This window comes from Salmo trutta, chromosome 13 (genome assembly GCF_901001165.1).
Source record: "Salmo trutta chromosome 13, fSalTru1.1, whole genome shotgun sequence".
In the NCBI taxonomy this organism is placed as follows: Eukaryota; Metazoa; Chordata; class Actinopteri; order Salmoniformes; family Salmonidae; genus Salmo; species Salmo trutta.
Window position 1 is genome coordinate 15,694,961 of NC_042969.1, and position 19,320 is coordinate 15,714,280.

Below are 19,320 nucleotides of genomic sequence, written 5' to 3' on the forward strand. Positions count from 1 at the left end.
TTGACCCCTGCCTTTAAATTCGTCTCTCAGGTGCTAGGCCGCTCTAGCGCTGTCAATTCCCACTGTCTTCCCTGTCCTTACTCATAAAGGCTGTCTGATGCCCCTAATGCAAAATGCCACAGAACCCAGACCCCTAAACAGAACTAGCATCTCACATGGAATGACAGCCACATCCACCCACTACACCCAAATGATGCAATTTCCTCCTCTGATTGTGAAAACACTGAATGACAAAAAAAGGCATATGTGATCCAGTACTTTAACATCTGATACACACATGGATGAGTCACATGCATAAAAAGAGAAAAGAAGAGAGGGAGAGGGGGAGGAGAGAGAGGAGAGAGAGAGAGCGCCAGGGCGAACTCCATTTAATAATGTTTGAGGCAGCAACATAAAACACACGTATTGGTCCGTGCTAGGCTCTGTCTGGGTTTAAGGCAAATAGACTGTGCTCTGTCTGGAGTGTCACATGATCCTGGTGTGATGGTAGCCCAACCCCCCCGCCAGCCTCGAGCTCCTACTATCCTAGGCATTTGTGTACCCCTGAAAGGTTTAAGCAACATGGGGCACTGAGGCACCATGCCTTCTCTGCTGTGCACGCAGCGGGAGCCAGAGGAGGGCCCGGCGTTTAAAGCTAGAAGCTTTCTCAGCTACTGAGCCACGACACGAATCGGCGTCGTCTCAAGACTCTCCTGAACAGAGAGAGACGCAAAATCACAGCCCTACTTTCGTCACTGATTTCTTTTCACAAAAGTTTGCGGCTGTGAGTGTAAGCGTATGTGCGTTTATACGTGTTTATAGGTGTGTATTCCGACTGTATGTGATATGAACGTTGATATGAATCTGAGTATGAGTACGCGTGTTAATACAGCATGAGAGTTCATCTGAAACAACGTGTGTCTGCGTGTGTGTATGATATGTGCACTCACTGTGACAGAGAGAGCGGGGAGCCATGCGAGAGAGACGACAGGCATCCCAGTTTGGGAAGATTAGAGGAGCTGTGTGCACAGAAGCAGCGCTGCATGCGCTGGCGGGCACTTTGGCTGTCTTAAATAAATCATAGGGTTTTACTGATGATGTGTCAGTCCCACAGAGTCAATAAGCTTGTTGTGGGTCCCGCTGGCTCCCCGGCAATCTGCTCTGCTTTGCTCTGGGTACGCCTGCCCCAGCCGCCTGATCACAGCCGCATGAAACGCAGCCAGCCTGGCCCAAATTGAGTCAACGCTGGTGCGCATGAACGCCTCGTAAAAAAAGAAGAAGTTTGAAACGCATTAGAAAACAGGAAAAACACAAACGCACGCAGTTACTGGATAGAACAAACATGATAGAAATCCTCACTCATTTTTGCATTGTGTAAAAGTCATTTTTGTGGAAGGTCCTTGTGCTGTATGGATATAAAGCGTCACACCTTCGGACGACTATGTGGACGCTGGTTAGCACAGTGTCATGGCTGGGATGCTAGCGTTAGCCAGTAGTGGATTAGCTAGCTAAAACGGTTTCTGCCTGGCTGGGCTGCTAACGTTAGCCGTTAGCTTCCTTAGCCTCCTTAGCTGGTTAACACAGTGTCTGGCTGCACCGCTAACATTAGCCATAGCTTGTTAGCATAGTGCTTGGCCCGACCTGGACATTAGCATTAGCTGTTAGCCTTTGGCTCCCACAGGGGTGGTTAGTGCACAGAGGTCCAGGGGGAGGGAGAGGGGTCAGCTCTGGGTGAGCTGCTGTATGGGTCAAGAACCTAGTGCACTCTCTGTCCCTCTGACGGCAGCTATATGGGGCACGGGCCATCAGGCATCCCATCAGGCATCCCTCTGCACTCCAAGCGTCGCCCTGGGTTAGATGAGTGACGTGGTTCCTGGAAGAGGAGAGAGGGGGAAAAGTGGCAATTAAGGGTCAAAATTAAGTTTTAGAACACAAGCAGAATGGCCAGTACTCAATGTGGGTCTTCACCAGGGTTTTGATCAGGCTAGTAAACTGTACATACCCTGCTTCTATCTGTTAGAAGTAGACTCACTACCTTGATGTGCACAAGCAAATGGTTGTATCTGTGGCGTGTCTGTCTCAGGTCTGTAGGGTCAGAGAGAGACTCACCAGGTTCTGAAGGGAAGACGTTTCTCAGCTGCTCTATGACCTCCTGCAGCTGCTGCACTGTGTCCTGTTCATGATCCTCATCGCCATCTCCTGTCACACACAGCATCACACGGAGAGAGATGAGTGACAACAGAACACTCGATCATCTCATTCCAATGTTGTTATGGCCCACTAAATGAACATTTTGTTTTCAGTCAATAATCCAGCAGGAATTGCTTGGAACTTGCAACCCACCAGTGGGACCTAGCCTGATTGCTGTCTCTGTTCATTTGGCAAATTACAGGAGTGGCACGGAGTGGAATGTTAGCTAAATAGACTGGTACCCAGACTAGACAGGACCTAATATTCGGGAACATTTGCCTTAGTAGCTCACCTGCTGCCTCTGTGTCTGTGGTCTCTCTACTGGGTCCGTCCCCCTGATGGCCTCCCCCTGACACCGGAGACGACAGGGACGAAGGTTCCGACCCGTTGGCCTCCGAATCATCTTTGGGCTGGTGGAAAGTAAATAGTGTCATCAATCATAACAAAATTCCCAACGACAGCTACTTCAGAAAAGCACAAACGTTATTGGAATGTGTTGGTTGGGGTTGAAGGATACAGTAAACATGTAGACGCACTAAATAAGTCAAAGTGTTCCAGCGAAACTGAAGGCTGCGTTGGCTGGGGATTCAGACCTAGTTGTACGATGAACAAAGGAAAATCTACTTTCTACAGAGATGAAAACAGAACGGTTGACACTGACAGTTGACTGCCCACACCCACTCCACCACTCCACCACTCCACCACTCCACCACTTCATATTGGAACAATAGACTGAAGGAAATAAAGAATCTACGTGCAGGAACATTTCTTAAGAAGGAATTGAAAGGCCTTATATAATATGGGAGGTTCATGGAAGTGGTGAGAAAGTTCAAATCTGCAACTTTAGAATTCTTGGTACTCAGTCCCGCTGTTCCCAATCCCATTCCCCTCTTTCCACTAAACGAACCATCTCTCCATTCTCTCTTTCAATCTCCTCTCTCTATTCCCAATTTCCAAGTCTTTTCACCTGAGGAAATGCCTTCCTGTCACTCTCTCCTTCTCTCTCTCCCTCTACTGCAGCAGTACAAATTATCTTTCCATTCCTTCCTCTCCCTCTCTCTATTCCCCATTCACATATTCCTATTCTCCTACAGCAGTGTCCTATTTTCTTTCAGTCCATCTATTCTCTTTGTTCCCCTTTTTTGCTTCCTTTTATCATTCTGCTTCTTAATCTCTCTTGAGTCTATCCCCCTCTTTCTTTCTCTCCTTACCGTAGGTATTTCCCTCAGTCTCTCATCAGCTCTATCCCTTTCTGTCTCTGTACCTGCAGTTTTAAGCCCTTATAGTTGTTCTCTACCTCACCCCCCTCTCCTCTTTTCCAAACCATCTTTTCTCTTTCTTTCACTTTCTTTTCCCCTTCCTCCCTCCCTACCTGCAGCAGTAACTCTCGTAGCCTGTGCAGCTGGGACTCCAGCTGTTTGTTGTGGTCCTCCAGGATCTGCATGCGTGTCTCCAGGCGAGTCTTGTGCTGCCGGAGGACCCTTGCCTCGGCCAGGAGCTCCTCGTCCTGCTGGCCCTCCGTGGAAGATCCCGGAACCCCCTCACCTCCCTCCGTCAGCTGGTGCGCCGCAGCCGCCTCCTCATGCCTCCACTTCAGCCGCCGCCACTCCCCCTGCAGCACCCTGGGGAATAGGAGAGAGGACAGAGACATCAGCAGACAGCATTTTAAAGAGCTGGGAGTTTTCACTGACACACACACTGTCCACAATAGGCTATGATAGTAAATGGTGTGAGCTGTCTGTAAGCGCCGTAGTGCATGTAACTCAATGACTTTATTTCTACTGTATAGCACATTTCTTAAAGAGAATTCATTTCAAAGTGGTTTACAAATATTATAATAAAAGGAATGAAAGATAACACAAAACGTTTTCTATACAAATATACATTTAAGATAGACAAGAATATATTTTTTGAGACAAATTCAAAAAATAAAACAGTAAAATAACAGTGGACATGAGAATACAGCGAAAAACGTATAAATAAATGAAGATGGCACTATGGCTGAGACAACTAAAAGCACCGTAGGTAAAAGTGCAGCTAAAGAAGTATGTCTTAACCTTTTTCTTCAAATTGTCTACCATTTCTGAGGCCCTCAGATCCTCTGGCAGGCTGTTTCAAAGGCCAGCATCACAGTGACTAAAGGCAGGGCCGGTTCCAGGCATACAGTGCATTCGGAAAGTATTCAGACCCCTTGACTTTTTTCACATTTTGTTACGTTACAGCCTTATTCTAAAATTGATTAAGTAAAAAAAAATTCTCAGCAATCTACACACAATACCCCATTATGGCAAAGCAAAGACAGCTTTTTAGCAATGTGTGCAAATGTATAAATAAAAAAATACAGCCTCGAGTCTTCTTTGGTATGGCACTACAAGCTTGGCACACCTGTGTTTGGGGAGTTTCTCCCATTCTTCTCTGCATATCCTCTCAAGCTCTGTCAGGTTGGATGGGGAGTGTCGCTGCACAGCTATCAGGTTCAAGTCTAGGGTCTGGCTGGGCCACTCAAGGACTCAGAGACTTGTCCCGAAGCCACTCCTGCGTTGTCTTGGCTGTGTGCTTAGTGTTGTTGTCCTGTTGGAAGGTGAACCTTTGCCCCAGTCTGAGGTCCTGAGTGCTCTGGAGCAGGTTTTCATCAAGGATCTCTCTGTACTTTGCTCCGTTCATCTTTCCCTCAATCCTAACTTCTCTCAGTCCCTGCCGCTGAAAAACAGCACGATGCTGCCAAAACAGCAGGATGCTGCCACCACCATGCTTCCCCGTAGGGATGGTGCCAGGTTTCCTCCTGATGTGACGCTTGGCATTCAGGCCAATGAGTTCAATCTTGGTTTCATCAGACCAGAGAATGTTGTGTCTCATGTCTGAGAGTCCTTTAGATGCCTTTTGGCAAACTTCAAGTGGGCTGTCGTGCCTTTTACTGAGGAGTGGCTTCCGTCTGGCCACTCTACCATAAAGGCCTGATTGTTGGAGTGCTGCAGAGCTGGTTGTCCTTCTGGAAGGTTTTCCCATCTCCACAGAGGAACTCTGGAGCTCTGTCAGAGTGACCATCGGGTTCTTGGTCACCTCTTTGACCAAGGCCCTTCTCCCCCATTGCTCAGTTTGGCCAGGTGGCCAGCTCTAGCAAGAGTCTTGCTGGGTCCAAACTTCTTGCATTTAAGAATGCTGGAGGCCACTATGTTCTTGAAGGACCTTCAATGCTGCAGAAATGTTTTGGTACCCTTCCCCAGATCTGTGCCTCGACTAAATCCTGTCTCGGAGCTTACGGACAATTCCTTCGACCTCATGGCTTTGTTTTGATCTCACATGCACTGGCAACATTGGAACCTTATATAGACAGGTGTGTGCCTTTCCAAATCACATTCAATCATTTGAATTTCACACAGGGGGACTCAAATCAAGTTGTCAATTTCTTTTGTTTAGGAACTTATTCAGGGTCTCAACTTACTACTGAGAGTAAGAATAATATAATACACTTTCGAAATTTGGTTGTGCATCATTAGTTATTCTCTTGTTATGTCTTCCACTGACAGTTACTCAATTAGCCATATCAGCTGACAATTGTTAGCTGGCAATCTGTCTAAATTTGTAGTAATTATGATTGAATACCGACCTAGCATGCAGGGGCCCTGACCTCCACAGGGCCCCCATTGATTTTGTTAGTCATTCTCACTCAGATCATATTAACATGGCATAAGTCAATACAACATGTGTCGAATTGCAGGAAATTATCTTTAAAACTGCAAAAATGTCTTTTGTTATAAACTTAAAGTTCTTGCCGCCCCATGGCAAAATGTGTAAAATTGCAGGAAATGAACTTTAAAACAAAGCGTTTTCTCTCCACTGTCAAGAGGAGGCCATTAAAACGTTTTGCAGCGAGGTGACAAACTATTAAGTGCACTACTTTTGACCAGAGTGCTCAAAAGAGGGGTACTCATGACAATGACAAAGAAGCAGCAGTGTCTAGTTAACACCAGCAACATAAAAAAAATATACATGTATTTTACAGAATAAAACAGGAGAAATGCTAGTGTTGATCAGACTACAATGGGTGGTAGCCTAGTGCTAGTGTTGACCAGAGTACTATGGCTGGCAGGTAGCCTAGCGCTAGTGTTGACCAGAGTACTATGGCTGGCAGGTAGCCTAGCGCTAGTGTTGACCAGAGTACTATGGGTGGCAGGTAGCCTAGCGCTAGTGTTGACCAGAGTACTATGGGTGGCAGGTAGCCTAGCGCTAGTGTTGACCAGAGTACTATGGGTGGCAGGTAGCCTAGCGCTAGTGTTGACCAGAGTACAATGGGTGGCAGGTAGCCTAGCGCTAGTGTTGACCAGAGTACTATGGGTGGCAGGTAGCCTAGCGCTAGTGTTGACCAGAGTACTATGGGTGGCAGGTAGCCTAGCGCTAGTGTTGACCAGAGTACTATGGGTGGCAGGTAGCCTAGCGCTAGTGTTGACCAGAGTACTATGGGTGGCAGGTAGCCTAGCGCTAGTGTTGACCAGAGTACTATGAGTGGCAGGTAGCCTAGCGCCAGTGTTGGGCAAGTAATCAAAAGGTTGCTGGTTGAAATCTCTGAGCTCCCTAAGTGAACAATCTTGAGCAAGGCTCTTAACCCTAATTGCTCCTGTATGTCTGCTAAATGACTGAGGGTCCCACCAACCAAATCTAACTTAGGGCTGACTAAAGGCATTGTCACAAAATCTTTTGGAACATCTCAAACTCCAGTGCCAGAGGATCTAAGGGACCGACCGGGCACATATCCTAAATGCATATGATACATGTGTTCAGGTGCAAGACCACATAGTGCTTTAAAAAGGTATAAAGCAATTTTAAAATCAACTGTAAAATGAACAGGCAACCAATGAAGGGACTTTAAAATAGGTGTTATGTGTGCAGTCTTAGTTAGCACAGGTGCTGCTGCATTCTCAATTAATTGGCAGTTGGCCAATGTCTTTCTTGGGAAGACCAGACAGGAGACCATCGCAGTAACCAAGCCTGGTAGTAATAAAAACATGCATTAGTCTCTCAATGTTGGCCTGGCAGAGAAACTGACGCATTTTGGCAATGTTAAGTAGATGATAAAATCTAAGTTTATTGGTCGCATACACAGTTCTGATAACAAAACTGATTTGGTCGCATTTCGGAGTCTAAAATCACACCTAGGTGTTTAGCCAGGTGGGTTTTATCTAATGTTCACTGTCTGCGTGCTGATCATGCGAACTGACTAGTGAAAAACTCCTATCGCTCTTAACATATACACTGTATGAAAACAGAAACGTTATCGAGTTGAACTGTTGATCAGGATTAACTTGAGTTTAACATAAAGGCGAATCCTGTGCATGCACCATTTACCACAGCTCATAATTCATTTCTGTCTGTATGGAAACAGAATTCCTATGTCTCTATAACATTTGTGACGACCCTCCCACTCTGTCTGCCGAATTCTTTCTCTTTGCTCTTGTTCTCCTTATTAGGATGTCGGTGGGCGGCACGGGAGGGTCGTCAGCGAAATGGGACACACCTGGGCTCGGGTGTGTCCTGGGGATAAATACACCTTTCCCCCATTCATTGGGGAGACTCTCTCCACGCAGACACACTGCTGAATTTTGGTTGTGGCATTTTTTTGTGGCTGTTTTGTTTGTTTGCATTATCACATCTATTCATGCAACCACTCACTTACACTACTGACTACACACACCATTGTTATTTGTTTATAGTTTACTTTAGTTAATAAATATATTTGTGTTATTCCTTGATCTCCATGTTGTTTCCCTTTCTGTTGCGGGCTACGAGTCGGTTCGTGACACATTTCGCACAGACAATAAAGAACACTTTCCTGAGCAGCGAAATTGTATGCGGGAATCTTTTTTATTCTTATTTTCCTGACAATTTTCACGGAGCTAAGAAAGTTGAGGCATGGGATGACGGTACTAATTCTACCACATATTCATGAGCTACACACTCATGACTTCCACAATGAGTCGGATTTTGGTCGTCAGGCCCAGATTCTGACATATTACATGGGGTCCAATAAGCCAATCAGAATAAAGGAGGACAGCTGCAGCGCTAAATGAGGATCACACAGGATATACCTCATCATAACAATACAGAAATAATACCAAAATAGGCTAAGGTTTCAGACACCAAAGGGCTGTGTGTATTTATGTTATTAATCTAGCTTTATTAACCTATTATTCATCGGTGACAAACGGAGAGCAAACAAATGTGTGTGTGTGCGTGTGTGTGTTGGCCCGAAGGTCAGGGGCACGTAGAAAAGACAAAATAGAATAAATCCAATGAATCATACCTTTTAAAGTTGCCTCTGGTATCAAATGAAGTATATGGGAAAAGCATGATTCTCTCTCATTTCAACTTTTACTTCAAGGTCTTAAGGGTACTTAAGTAACACAGAATCCTATTTGGGCACGAGAATCCAATTTGATGTGTTCCAAAGCCATTTATTTCCCATCACACTCATGCATCATACAGTAGTATACTCTGTTCACTATACAGTTATGGCCAAGAATGACACAAATATTAATTTCCACAACGTTTGCTGCTTCAGTGTCTTTGGATATTTTTGTCAGATGTTACTATGGAATACTGAAGTATAATTACAAGCATTTCATAAGTGTTGTCATGATGTTGGCCTGTGGGTAAGGTTTATGACCCCCCCATAAATACCTTTCTCCCTTCCCCTCTCTTTCTGACCCTACTGAAGGACTGTTGAATAGCCTGTGTTGAATATAGAGAGTCTGGGAACATCAAAAATACAGGGAAAAGGAACCATATTTTGGTAATAAAACCAGTTGGAAATATGCTTTGGAACTTAATGAGTATGGATGTCAGTTCGGTTGTCATCTGAGACATTATGACTGATGACAGGACGACATAAACTGTACCTGGGAAAGTATACACCCTCTAGTTATCAGAGTCACATGGAATTGTTATGCAATTGAAATGTTTGATATTGAAATTGTTTGTTCGTAGATTAAATGTAATTTTAGCTTCCAATTGAGAGAATTGGGATTTCATAAGGAAAGTGCCCTGCTTGATCAGTGGCCCGCCCCTGTGAAGAGACAGGGGTTATAAACGATGAAACACACCCTCCTCCCCTCGCCACTATATAAGACAATGACACAATGTAGCCGTTGAGTTCCACTACGTGAGGTCTGCAGCCTCTGCGTTAAAGGGACACACATGTCAAGTACAGAACTAAGCCAACCTCAGCGTGAGCTTTGGTTGTGAATGGTATGAACTTTGAACGCTTATTCACTACAGAAGTGATACTTCCTAGCCGTTAAGTTAGCAGCGGCCGCTGTAGACGTGGGCTAGGAAAGGACGGACGACGGATCCAGTCTAACACAGACGAAGATACCACAACGTATCCAATTTACCACCAGAGACATTGTCACGGTTGTCGTAGGTTAGAGACCAAGGCGCAGCGAGTTGCGTGCTCATCCTTATTTTATTTATAAGTGAACATGAAAAAACAATAAACAAAGAACAACAGTACAACAGTTTCGCAGGCTATACTAACAGCAGTGCAAAAACAATCTCCCACAAAGGGACAGGTGGAAAACAGGCTCCCTAAGTATGACTCTCAATCAGAAACAACAATGTACAGCTGTTCCTGATTGAGAGCCACACCAGGCCAACAAAGAAATACACAACATAGAAACCCTAGAAACAAAACAAGAACATAAACCAAAAACCCCGGAACACATAAATCCAACACCCCTCTACATACACACACACCCCGAACCATATAAAACAAATACCCCTCTACCTAAATACATAGCCCAAACCACATGAAACAAACACCCTCTGCCACGTCCTGACCAAACTATAATAACAAATAACCCCTATTACTGGTCAGGACGTGACAGACATTCTTCCGAGGACAGGAAGATCTCTCTTGGCCAACCCGGCCAGCATCTACGACCAATCTACCGAAGCGCAGCTCAGAGTAAATATTTATTGCATTTTCCTTTTCCAAATGTGCGGTAATTTAGAATGCATAAGATTCTGTATTTACGATAGCATAGCTGTATCTTTGTTCCTCAGTCTTCCCGCTCTTTCATTCAAGCCCAACCCCCTTTCTTTGTTTAACAAGCCGCCATGTCGGCTCCGTCCACCAGGGAGGTTTTCTGTATGACATAATTTGTATTCTGTGTATATGTAATTCTGTGTGATTAGTTAGGTATTTAGTAAATAAATAATTAAACCCAATTTTGTATTGCTGATTCAATTTGTTATCCAGGGTTCGTGAAGATAACCAAGAATTTACAACTTTCATTATGAGACTGAAATAAGGTGAGGATTAAGATGACAGCTATCAATGTAAAATATTACATTAAGTCTTTTAAGAGTTCATTCGGAAGATAACGGCTCTATAAACATTCTTCCGTGGTGCCCCGACTTTCTAGTTAATTACATTTACATGATTAGCTTAATCAGGTAATATTAATTACAGAGAAAGGATTTTATAGAATAGCATGTCATATCACTTAATCCGGCATAGCCAAAGACACGACAGTGTCAAAGGCTTTTATTGACAATTACATGAAGTTGATGCAAAGAGTCAAGCTTTGCAGTGTTGACCCTTCTTTTTCAAGACCTCTGCAATCTGCCCTGGCATGCTGTCAATTAACTTTTGGGCCACATCCTGACTGATGGCAGCCCATTCTTGCATAATCAATGCTTGGAGTTGTGGGTTTTTGTTTGTCCACCCGCCTCTTGAGGATTGACCACAAGTTCTCAATGGGATTAAGGTCTGGGGAGTTTCCTGGCCATGGACCCAAAATATCGATGTTTTGTTCCCCGAGCCAGTTAGTTATCACTTTTGCCTTATGGCAAGGTGCTCCATCATGCTGGAAAAGGCATTGTTCGTCACCAAACTGTTCCTGGATGGTTGGGAGAAGTTGCTCTCGGAGGATGTGTTGGTACCATTCTTTATTCATGGCTGTGTTCTTAGGCAAAATTGTGAGTGAGCCCACTCCCTTGGCTGAGAAGCAACCCCACACATGAATGGTCTCAGGATACTTTACTGTTGGCATGACACAGGACTGATGGTAGCGCTCACCTTGTCTTCTCCGGACAAGCTTTTTTCCGGATGCCCCAAACAATCGGAAAGGGGATTCATCAGAGAAAATGACTTTACCCCAGTCCTCAGCAGTCCAATCCCTGTACCTTTTGCAGAATATCAGTCTGTCCCTGATGTTTTTCCTGGAGAGAAGTGGCTTCTTTGCTGCCCTTCTTGACACCAGGCCATCCTCCAAAAGTCTTCGCCTCACTGTGCATGCAGATGCACTCACACCTGCCTGCTGCCATTCCTGAGCCAGCTCTGTACTGGTGGTGCCCTGATCCCGCAGCTGAATCAACTTTAGGAGACAGTCCTGGCGCTTGCTGGACTTTCTTGGGTGCCCTGAAGCCTTCTTCACAACAATTGAACCGCTCTCCTTGAAGTTCTTGATGATCCGATAAATGGTTGATTTAGGTGCAATGTTACTGGCAGCAATATCCTTGCCTGTGAAGCCCTTTTTGTGCAAAGCAATGATGACGGGGTAACCATGGTTGACAGAGGAAGAACAATGATTCCAAGCACCACCCTCCTTTTGAAGCTTCCAGTCTGTTATTCAAACTCAATCAGCATGACAGAGTGATCTTCAGCCTTGTCCTCCTCAACACTCACACTTGTGTTAACGAAAGAATCACTGACATAATGTCAGCTGGTCCTTTTGTGGCAGGGCTGAAATGCAGTGGAAATGTTTTGGGGGGATTCAGTTCATTTGCATGGCAAAGAGGGACTTGGCAATTCATCTGATCACTCTTCATAACATTCTGGAGTATATGCAAATTGCTATTATACAAACTGAGGCAGCAGACCTTGTGAAAATTTATATTTATGTCATTCTCAAAACTTTTGGCCACGACTGTACAATCACCCTGACGATAGTGGTCCATAGATAAGGATATCTGGGGAATGTGCCAACTGTTTAAGATTTTGGGTCCTAATTAACCTTAAACGAAGAATTGGATCTTGTTCTGAATTACTTGATTGATTATTTGATTGGATCTGCTGCTGCTTCAACAGGTGCACGATGTAGTCGGAATGATGATAATAATCATTGTTTATTAACCTTTCAGTCTCAGAACCTGTAGGACTTACTGGTAGTGGATGAGGCGAGTGCAACCAGGAAATGTAAAGTGCTTTGACAATCTCAAAGCTCTTTACATTTCCTGGTGGAACTCACATTTCCTGGTGGAACTCACCTCATCTACTTCCAATGTGTAGTTCTCACACTGGGTGTCAGAAGCATGGTTAATTGATTAGGATGACCATGGTAGTAACCCTGTAGGGTTGTAAGAGTTAAAGCTTGGAAGTCCTACAGGTTCTAAGACCTAAAGGTTCTAAGCCCCAAATGTTCTAAGGCCAACGGGTCCTGTGTCCTACAGGTACTAAGACAAAACGGTTCTACACCTTAAAGGTTCTAAGACCAAAAGGTTCTATGTTTTAAAAGTTTTAAGACAAAAAGGTTCTACACCTTAAAGATTCTAAGACCAATAGTTCTAAAGGTTCTAAGATAAAAGATTTCTAAAACCAAAAGGGCTCTATTTTCTCACCGGTTCTCGTTCTCCAGGCGGGCCAGCGTTCTCTGCAGCTCGTCCTTGTCCTGACAGTCCAGGTGGGCCAGCAGCATCTGCTGTCCGCTGGGGGAGTCCTGGTCCAGGGCGCCGGGGCTGGAGTGACGCAGGAGGTACTGATCTTCATCCCTGAGTCCCCCACATGACACAGCACAGGAGACACTCAGCACACTGAGCCACAACCCTGCCACCAGCAGCACAGCACAGCAAACAGCACAGGATAGGACAGTGTACAGCCACAAACAAGACAGCACAGGACAGGACAGTGTACAGCCACAAACAAGACAGGACAGTGTACAGCCACAAACAAGACAGCACAGGACAGGACAGAGCAGCACAGCACAGCAAACAGCCACAGCACAGGATAGGACAGTGTACAGCCACAAACAAGACAGCACAGGACAGGACAGAGCAGCACAGCACAGCAAACAGCCACAGCACAGGATAGGACAGTGTACAGCCACAAACAAGACAGCACAGGACAGGACAGAGCAGCACAGCACAGCAGCACAGGCAGGATAGACGCACATCAGCTCAAACACAGACAGGCCGCATAGACAAACATGACATAGACAGACATGACATAGACAGGCATGCAGCAATAAAGGACATTAATGACGCCAGAGCACAGCCAGACATACTGCAGCACTGGGCAGCAAGCTAACAGAGTGACATAAGAATGAGGGGACTCAGCATACACAAAGAGCAGCAGTAGAGACAGGAGACAGAAGACAGGAGACAGAGCAGTAGCCCTACTGACAAGAACAAAGTACAGAAAGACTTGGAACAAACATAGCCACAGTGTCACAGTGATAAACTAGACACACAGAGCAAATAGCTTGCAGACAAACAGCACACTGAACAACTATACAAACAGCCATGTTGACACATCAAATAGGCAGCTTCACACACCATGCCAATGCCCTCCCTATCTCGCCAATGCACACGTGCACATACAGACACACACACACAGACATGAACACACACACACACACACACCCACACACACAGACATGAATGCACCCACACATATACACAGATATGAACACACACTGACGTGGACCTATGCACACACACACACACACACACACACACACACACACACACACACACACACACACACACACGAATGCACCCACACATATACACAGATATGAACACACACACTGACGTGGACCTATGCACACACACACAAACGCACATAAACACAAACAATCCCTCGCTCTCTTTCTCTCGACACTAAAAACAAACACAGTAAACCCTTTGATGGAGGCCACTACACCTTGGTGGTAAAATGCATTTTGTTATAGCAGTGCTCATAATGAAAACACCCACGCACGCACACACACACACGCCTCACCCCCAGAACACTCTCTGTCTCAGCCAAAGCCTTTGATCAGGGCCAACACCTGTGTCCAGTCAGTTTATATGATTCCTTAGTGAGGGGCTCACCTTATTGACTCCACCATTCACATCAAAGCTACTCCCCCTCTCCCCTCCTTTTCGCTCAGCCAGCCTCTGGCTCTTAACATCATGTTCTGTAGTATTTCAATGGGCCTCCCTCGCTCCCGTGCAGCAGCCCTTTGTATTTGGTCTTTAATCACAAAGACTGTTATATGACGAAGGGGGAGTGTGTGCACTGCCTCGGCCATGGGTCCTTTTCATAAACTTGGTAATTATTTTATGTCACTGACCAGCCTTCTCTGAATGTGTGTGTGCACACTCGGGGTATACACATAAACACACACACACACAAACACACACACACACACACACACACACACACACACACACACACACACACACACACATATACACTTGGCTGAAATGAAAGGGATCAGTGTGTGGGGAGGTGGGAGTGTACTCACAGACTCTCATCAGGTGACAGGCTATCTGTGAAGAAGGAACAATTCTGGTTCTCCATCTCTGCCAACCTGGACAACAGGAAAACACACAGGGAGAGAGAGAGAGAGAGAGAGAGAGAGAGAGAGAGAGAGAGAGAGAGAGAGAATAGGTAGGTACTCTGTAGTAAAAAGAGGTCAAGAGCAACAGATTGACAGATTGAATTTATTTTAGAAAGAAGTAGAGCTACTTTCATTCCAAGTAGAGCTATTCAGTACAGTACTGTATTGTAGTGTTTCAGGACCAAGGACAGCGAGTCTAGGTTTTCAGCCCTGCAGCAGTGACTGCTGTTTTTCAGTGCCATGGACAGCTACCCCACTGCACTTCTCTTTCTACTGCTTTACAGTGTAGTTGACATGTTTGGCAGATCAGCACCATGGACAGCTACCCCACTGCACTTCTCTTTCTACTGCCTTACAGTGTAGTTGAGATGTTTGTCAGATCAGCACCATGGACAGCTACCCCACTGCACTTCTCTTTCTACTGCCTTACAGTGTAGTTGAGATGTTTGTCAGATCAGCACCATGGACAGCTACCCCACTGCACTTCTCTTTCTACTGCCTTACAGTGTAGTTGAGATGTTTGTCAGATCAGCACCATGGACAGCTACCCCACTGCACTTCTCTTTCTACTGCCTTACAGTGTAGTTGAGATGTTTGGCAGATCAGCACCATGGACAGCTACCACACTGCTACAGACTGTTATCAGAGACAGAAGAGGAAGCGAGACACCCCAATCGCTGTTTTTTTTCTTCTGGTTCAATGAAAGTCAATGAACTAAGTACACCAAACCCAGCTGCTATTGCATTTGTGTTTATGGGAGACACACCCACTGAAGTAAACCAGAACTGACCATTTTTTTCCAATGGTAAATGGCCAGAGCGAACTACCTTAATTTATCCACCATCTGTACTGTTATACTCCTGCCCTATTACCAGAATCAGAATCAGCTTAATTCACCAAATAAATTTGCATGTACAGGAATTTGATCTGGCAGCTAAACAGGGAGAACTTTGCTTTTAGCGACACCTCACTCTCTCAGCAGTGGGAATGGGCTTCTGAGGGAGCTGCCAGGAATGCTGTGTTGCAACCACCAGCCATGTACAACCTCCGCCAGAGACACTAATGAAATGTGTCTCATGCTAATCAAGCTCCAGGCCCCCCACAACACACACACACACACACACACACACACACACACACACACACACACACACACACACACACACACACACACACACACACACACACACACACACACACACACACACACACCACCACCACCAAAAAACATCTATGGATTGACGGATGGAGGGAGAGAAAAGAGGGATGAGGATGGAGTGATGAAGAGAAATCCATAAGACATCATTATGACCCCTCCCACCAAGGTCCATAGAGAGTACAGGCTATCCACTCATCATTATGACCCCTCCCACCAAGGTCCATAGAGAGTACAGGCTATCCACTCATCATTATGACCCCTCCCACCAAGGTCCATAGAGAGTACAGGCTATCCACTCATCATTATGACCCCTCCCACCAAGGCCCATAGAGAGTACAGGCTATCCACTCATCATTATGACCCCTCCCACCAAGGTCCATAGAGAGTACAGGCTATCCACTCATCATTATGACCCCTCCCACCAAGGTCCATAGAGAGTACAGGCTATCCACTCATCATTATGACCCCTCCCACCAAGGTCCATAGAGAGTACAGGCTATCCACTCATCATTATGACCCCTCCCACCAAGGTCCATAGAGAGTACAGGCTATCCACTCATCATTATGACCCCTCCCACCAAGGTCCATAGAGAGTACAGGCTATCCACTCATCATTATGACCCCTCCCACCAAGGTCCATAGAGAGTACAGGCCATCCACTCATCATTATGACCCCTCCCACCAAGGTCCATAGAGAGTACAGGCCATCCACTCATCATTATGACCCCCCCCACCAAGGTCCATAGAGAGTACAGGCCATCCACTCATCATTATGACCCCTCCCACCAAGGTCCATAGAGAGTACAGGCTATCCACTCATCATTATGACCCCTCCCACCAAGGTCCATAGAGAGTACAGGCTATCCACTCATCATTATGACCCCTCCCACCAAGGTCCATAGAGAGTACAGGCTATCCACTCATCATTATGACCCCTCCCACCAAGGTCCATAGAGAGTACAGGCTATCCACTCATCATTATGACCCCTCCCACCAAGGTCCATAGAGAGTACAGGCTATCCACTCATCATTATGACCCCTCCCACCAAGGTCCATAGAGAGTACAGGCTATCCACTCATCATTATGACCCCTCCCACCAAGGCCCATAGAGAGTACAGGCTATCCACTCATCATTATGACCCCTCCCACCAAGGTCCATAGAGAGTACAGGCTATCCACTCATCATTATGACCCCTCCCACCAAGGTCCATAGAGAGTACAGGCTATCCACTCATCATTATGACCCCTCCCACCAAGGTCCATAGAGAGTACAGGCTATCCACTCATCATTATGACCCCTCCCACCAAGGTCCATAGAGAGTACAGGCTATCCACTCATCATTATGACCCCTCCCACCAAGGTCCATAGAGAGTACAGGCTATCCACTCATCATTATGACCCCTCCCACCAAGGTCCATAGAGAGTACAGGCCATCCACTCATCATTATGACCCCTCCCACCAAGGTCCATAGAGAGTACAGGCCATCCACTCATCATTATGACCCCCCCCACCAAGGTCCATAGAGAGTACAGGCCATCCACTCATCATTATGACCCCTCCCACCAAGGTCCATAGAGAGTACAGGCTATCCACTCATCATTATGACCCCTCCCACCAAGGTCCATAGAGAGTACAGGCTATCCACTCATCATTATGACCCCTCCCACCAAGGTCCATAGAGAGTACAGGCTATCCACTCATCATTATGACCCCTCCCACCAAGGTCCATAGAGAGTACAGGCTATCCACTCATCATTATGACCCCTCCCACCAAGGTCCATAGAGAGTACAGGCTATCCACTCATCATTATGACCCCTCCCACCAAGGTCCATAGAGAGTACAGGCTATCCACTCATCATTATGACCCCTCCCACCAAGGTCCATAGAGAGTACAGGCTATTCACTCATCATTATGACCCCTCCCACCAAGGTCCATAGAGAGTACAGGCTATCCACTCATCATTATGACCCCTCCCACCAAGGTCCATAGAGAGTACAGGCTATCCACTCATCATTATGACCCCTCCCACCAAGGTCCATAGAGAGTACAGGCTATCCACTCATCATTATGACCCCTCCCACCAAGGTCCATAGAGAGTACAGGCCATCCACTCATCATTATGACCCCTCCCACCAAGGTCCATAGAGAGTACAGGCTATCCACTCATCATTATGACCCCTCCCACCAAGGTCCATAGAGAGTACAGGCCATCCACTCATCATTATGACCCCTCCCACCAAGGTCCATAGAGAGTACAGGCCATCCACTCATCATTATGACCCCTCCCACCAAGGTCCATAGAGAGTACAGGCTATCCACTCATCATTATGACCCCTCCCACCAAGGTCCATAGAGAGTACAGGCTATCCACTCATCATTATGACCCCTCCCACCAAGGTCCATAGAGAGTACAGGCTATCCACTCATCATTATGACCCCTCCCACCAAGGTCCATAGAGAGTACAGGCTATCCACTCATCATTATGACCCCTCCCACCAAGGTCCATAGAGAGTACAGGCTATCCACTCATCATTATGACCCCTCCCACCAAGGTCCATAGAGAGTACAGGCTATCCACTCATCATTATGACCCCTCCCACCAAGGTCCATAGAGAGTACAGGCTATCCACTCATCATTATGACCCCTCCCACCAAGGTCCATAGAGAGTACAGGCTATCCACTCATCATTATGACCCCTCCCACCAAGGTCCATAGAGAGTACAGGCTATCCACTCATCATTATGACCCCTCCCACCAAGGTCCATAGAGAGTACAGGCTATCCACTCATCATTATGACCCCTCCCACCAAGGTCCATAGAGAGTACAGGCTATCCACTCATCATTATGACCCCTCCCACCAAGGTCCATAGAGAGTACAGGCTATCCACTCATCATTATGACCCCTCCCACCAAGGTCCATAGAGAGTACAGGCTATCCACTCATCATTATGACCCCTCCCACCAAGGTCCATAGAGAGTACAGGCTATCCACTCATCATTATGACCCCTCCCACCAAGGTCCATAGAGAGTACAGGCTATCCACTCATCATTATGACCCCTCCCACCAAGGTCCATAGAGAGTACAGGCTATCCACTCATCATTATGACCCCTCCCACCAAGGTCCATAGAGAGTACAGGCCATCCACTCATCATTATGACCCCTCCCACCAAGGTCCATAGAGAGTACAGGCCATCCACTCATCATTATGACCCCCCCCACCAAGGTCCATAGAGAGTACAGGCTATCCACTCATCATTATGACCCCTCCCACCAAGGTCCATAGAGAGTACAGGCTATCCACTCATCATTATGACCCCTCCCACCAAGGTCCATAGAGAGTACAGGCTATCCACTCATCATTATGACCCCTCCCACCAAG

The 19,320-nt window shown here is 46.2% G+C and overlaps 1 protein-coding gene across 3 annotated transcripts in view; it reads right to left on the reverse strand.

The window, feature by feature from the left end:
- Positions 1 to 245: 245 nt before the first annotated feature.
- The window catches only part of LOC115205301 (dystrophin-related protein 2), a 201,349-nt gene continuing 182,274 nt past the window's right edge, over positions 246 to 19,320 (reverse strand). For all 3 annotated transcript variants that reach the window (XM_029771117.1, XM_029771118.1, XM_029771116.1), the window contains 6 exons: positions 14,676 to 14,741; positions 12,787 to 12,936; positions 3,542 to 3,791; positions 2,462 to 2,579; positions 2,089 to 2,178; positions 246 to 1,852 (listed from right to left, as the gene is read on the reverse strand). In XM_029771117.1, coding sequence (XP_029626977.1) covers positions 1,833 to 1,852; positions 2,089 to 2,178; positions 2,462 to 2,579; positions 3,542 to 3,791; positions 12,787 to 12,936; positions 14,676 to 14,741 — 694 coding nt within the window. In that variant the 3' untranslated portion in view covers positions 246 to 1,832. The remainder of the gene's footprint in view (positions 1,853 to 2,088; positions 2,179 to 2,461; positions 2,580 to 3,541; positions 3,792 to 12,786; positions 12,937 to 14,675; positions 14,742 to 19,320) is intronic.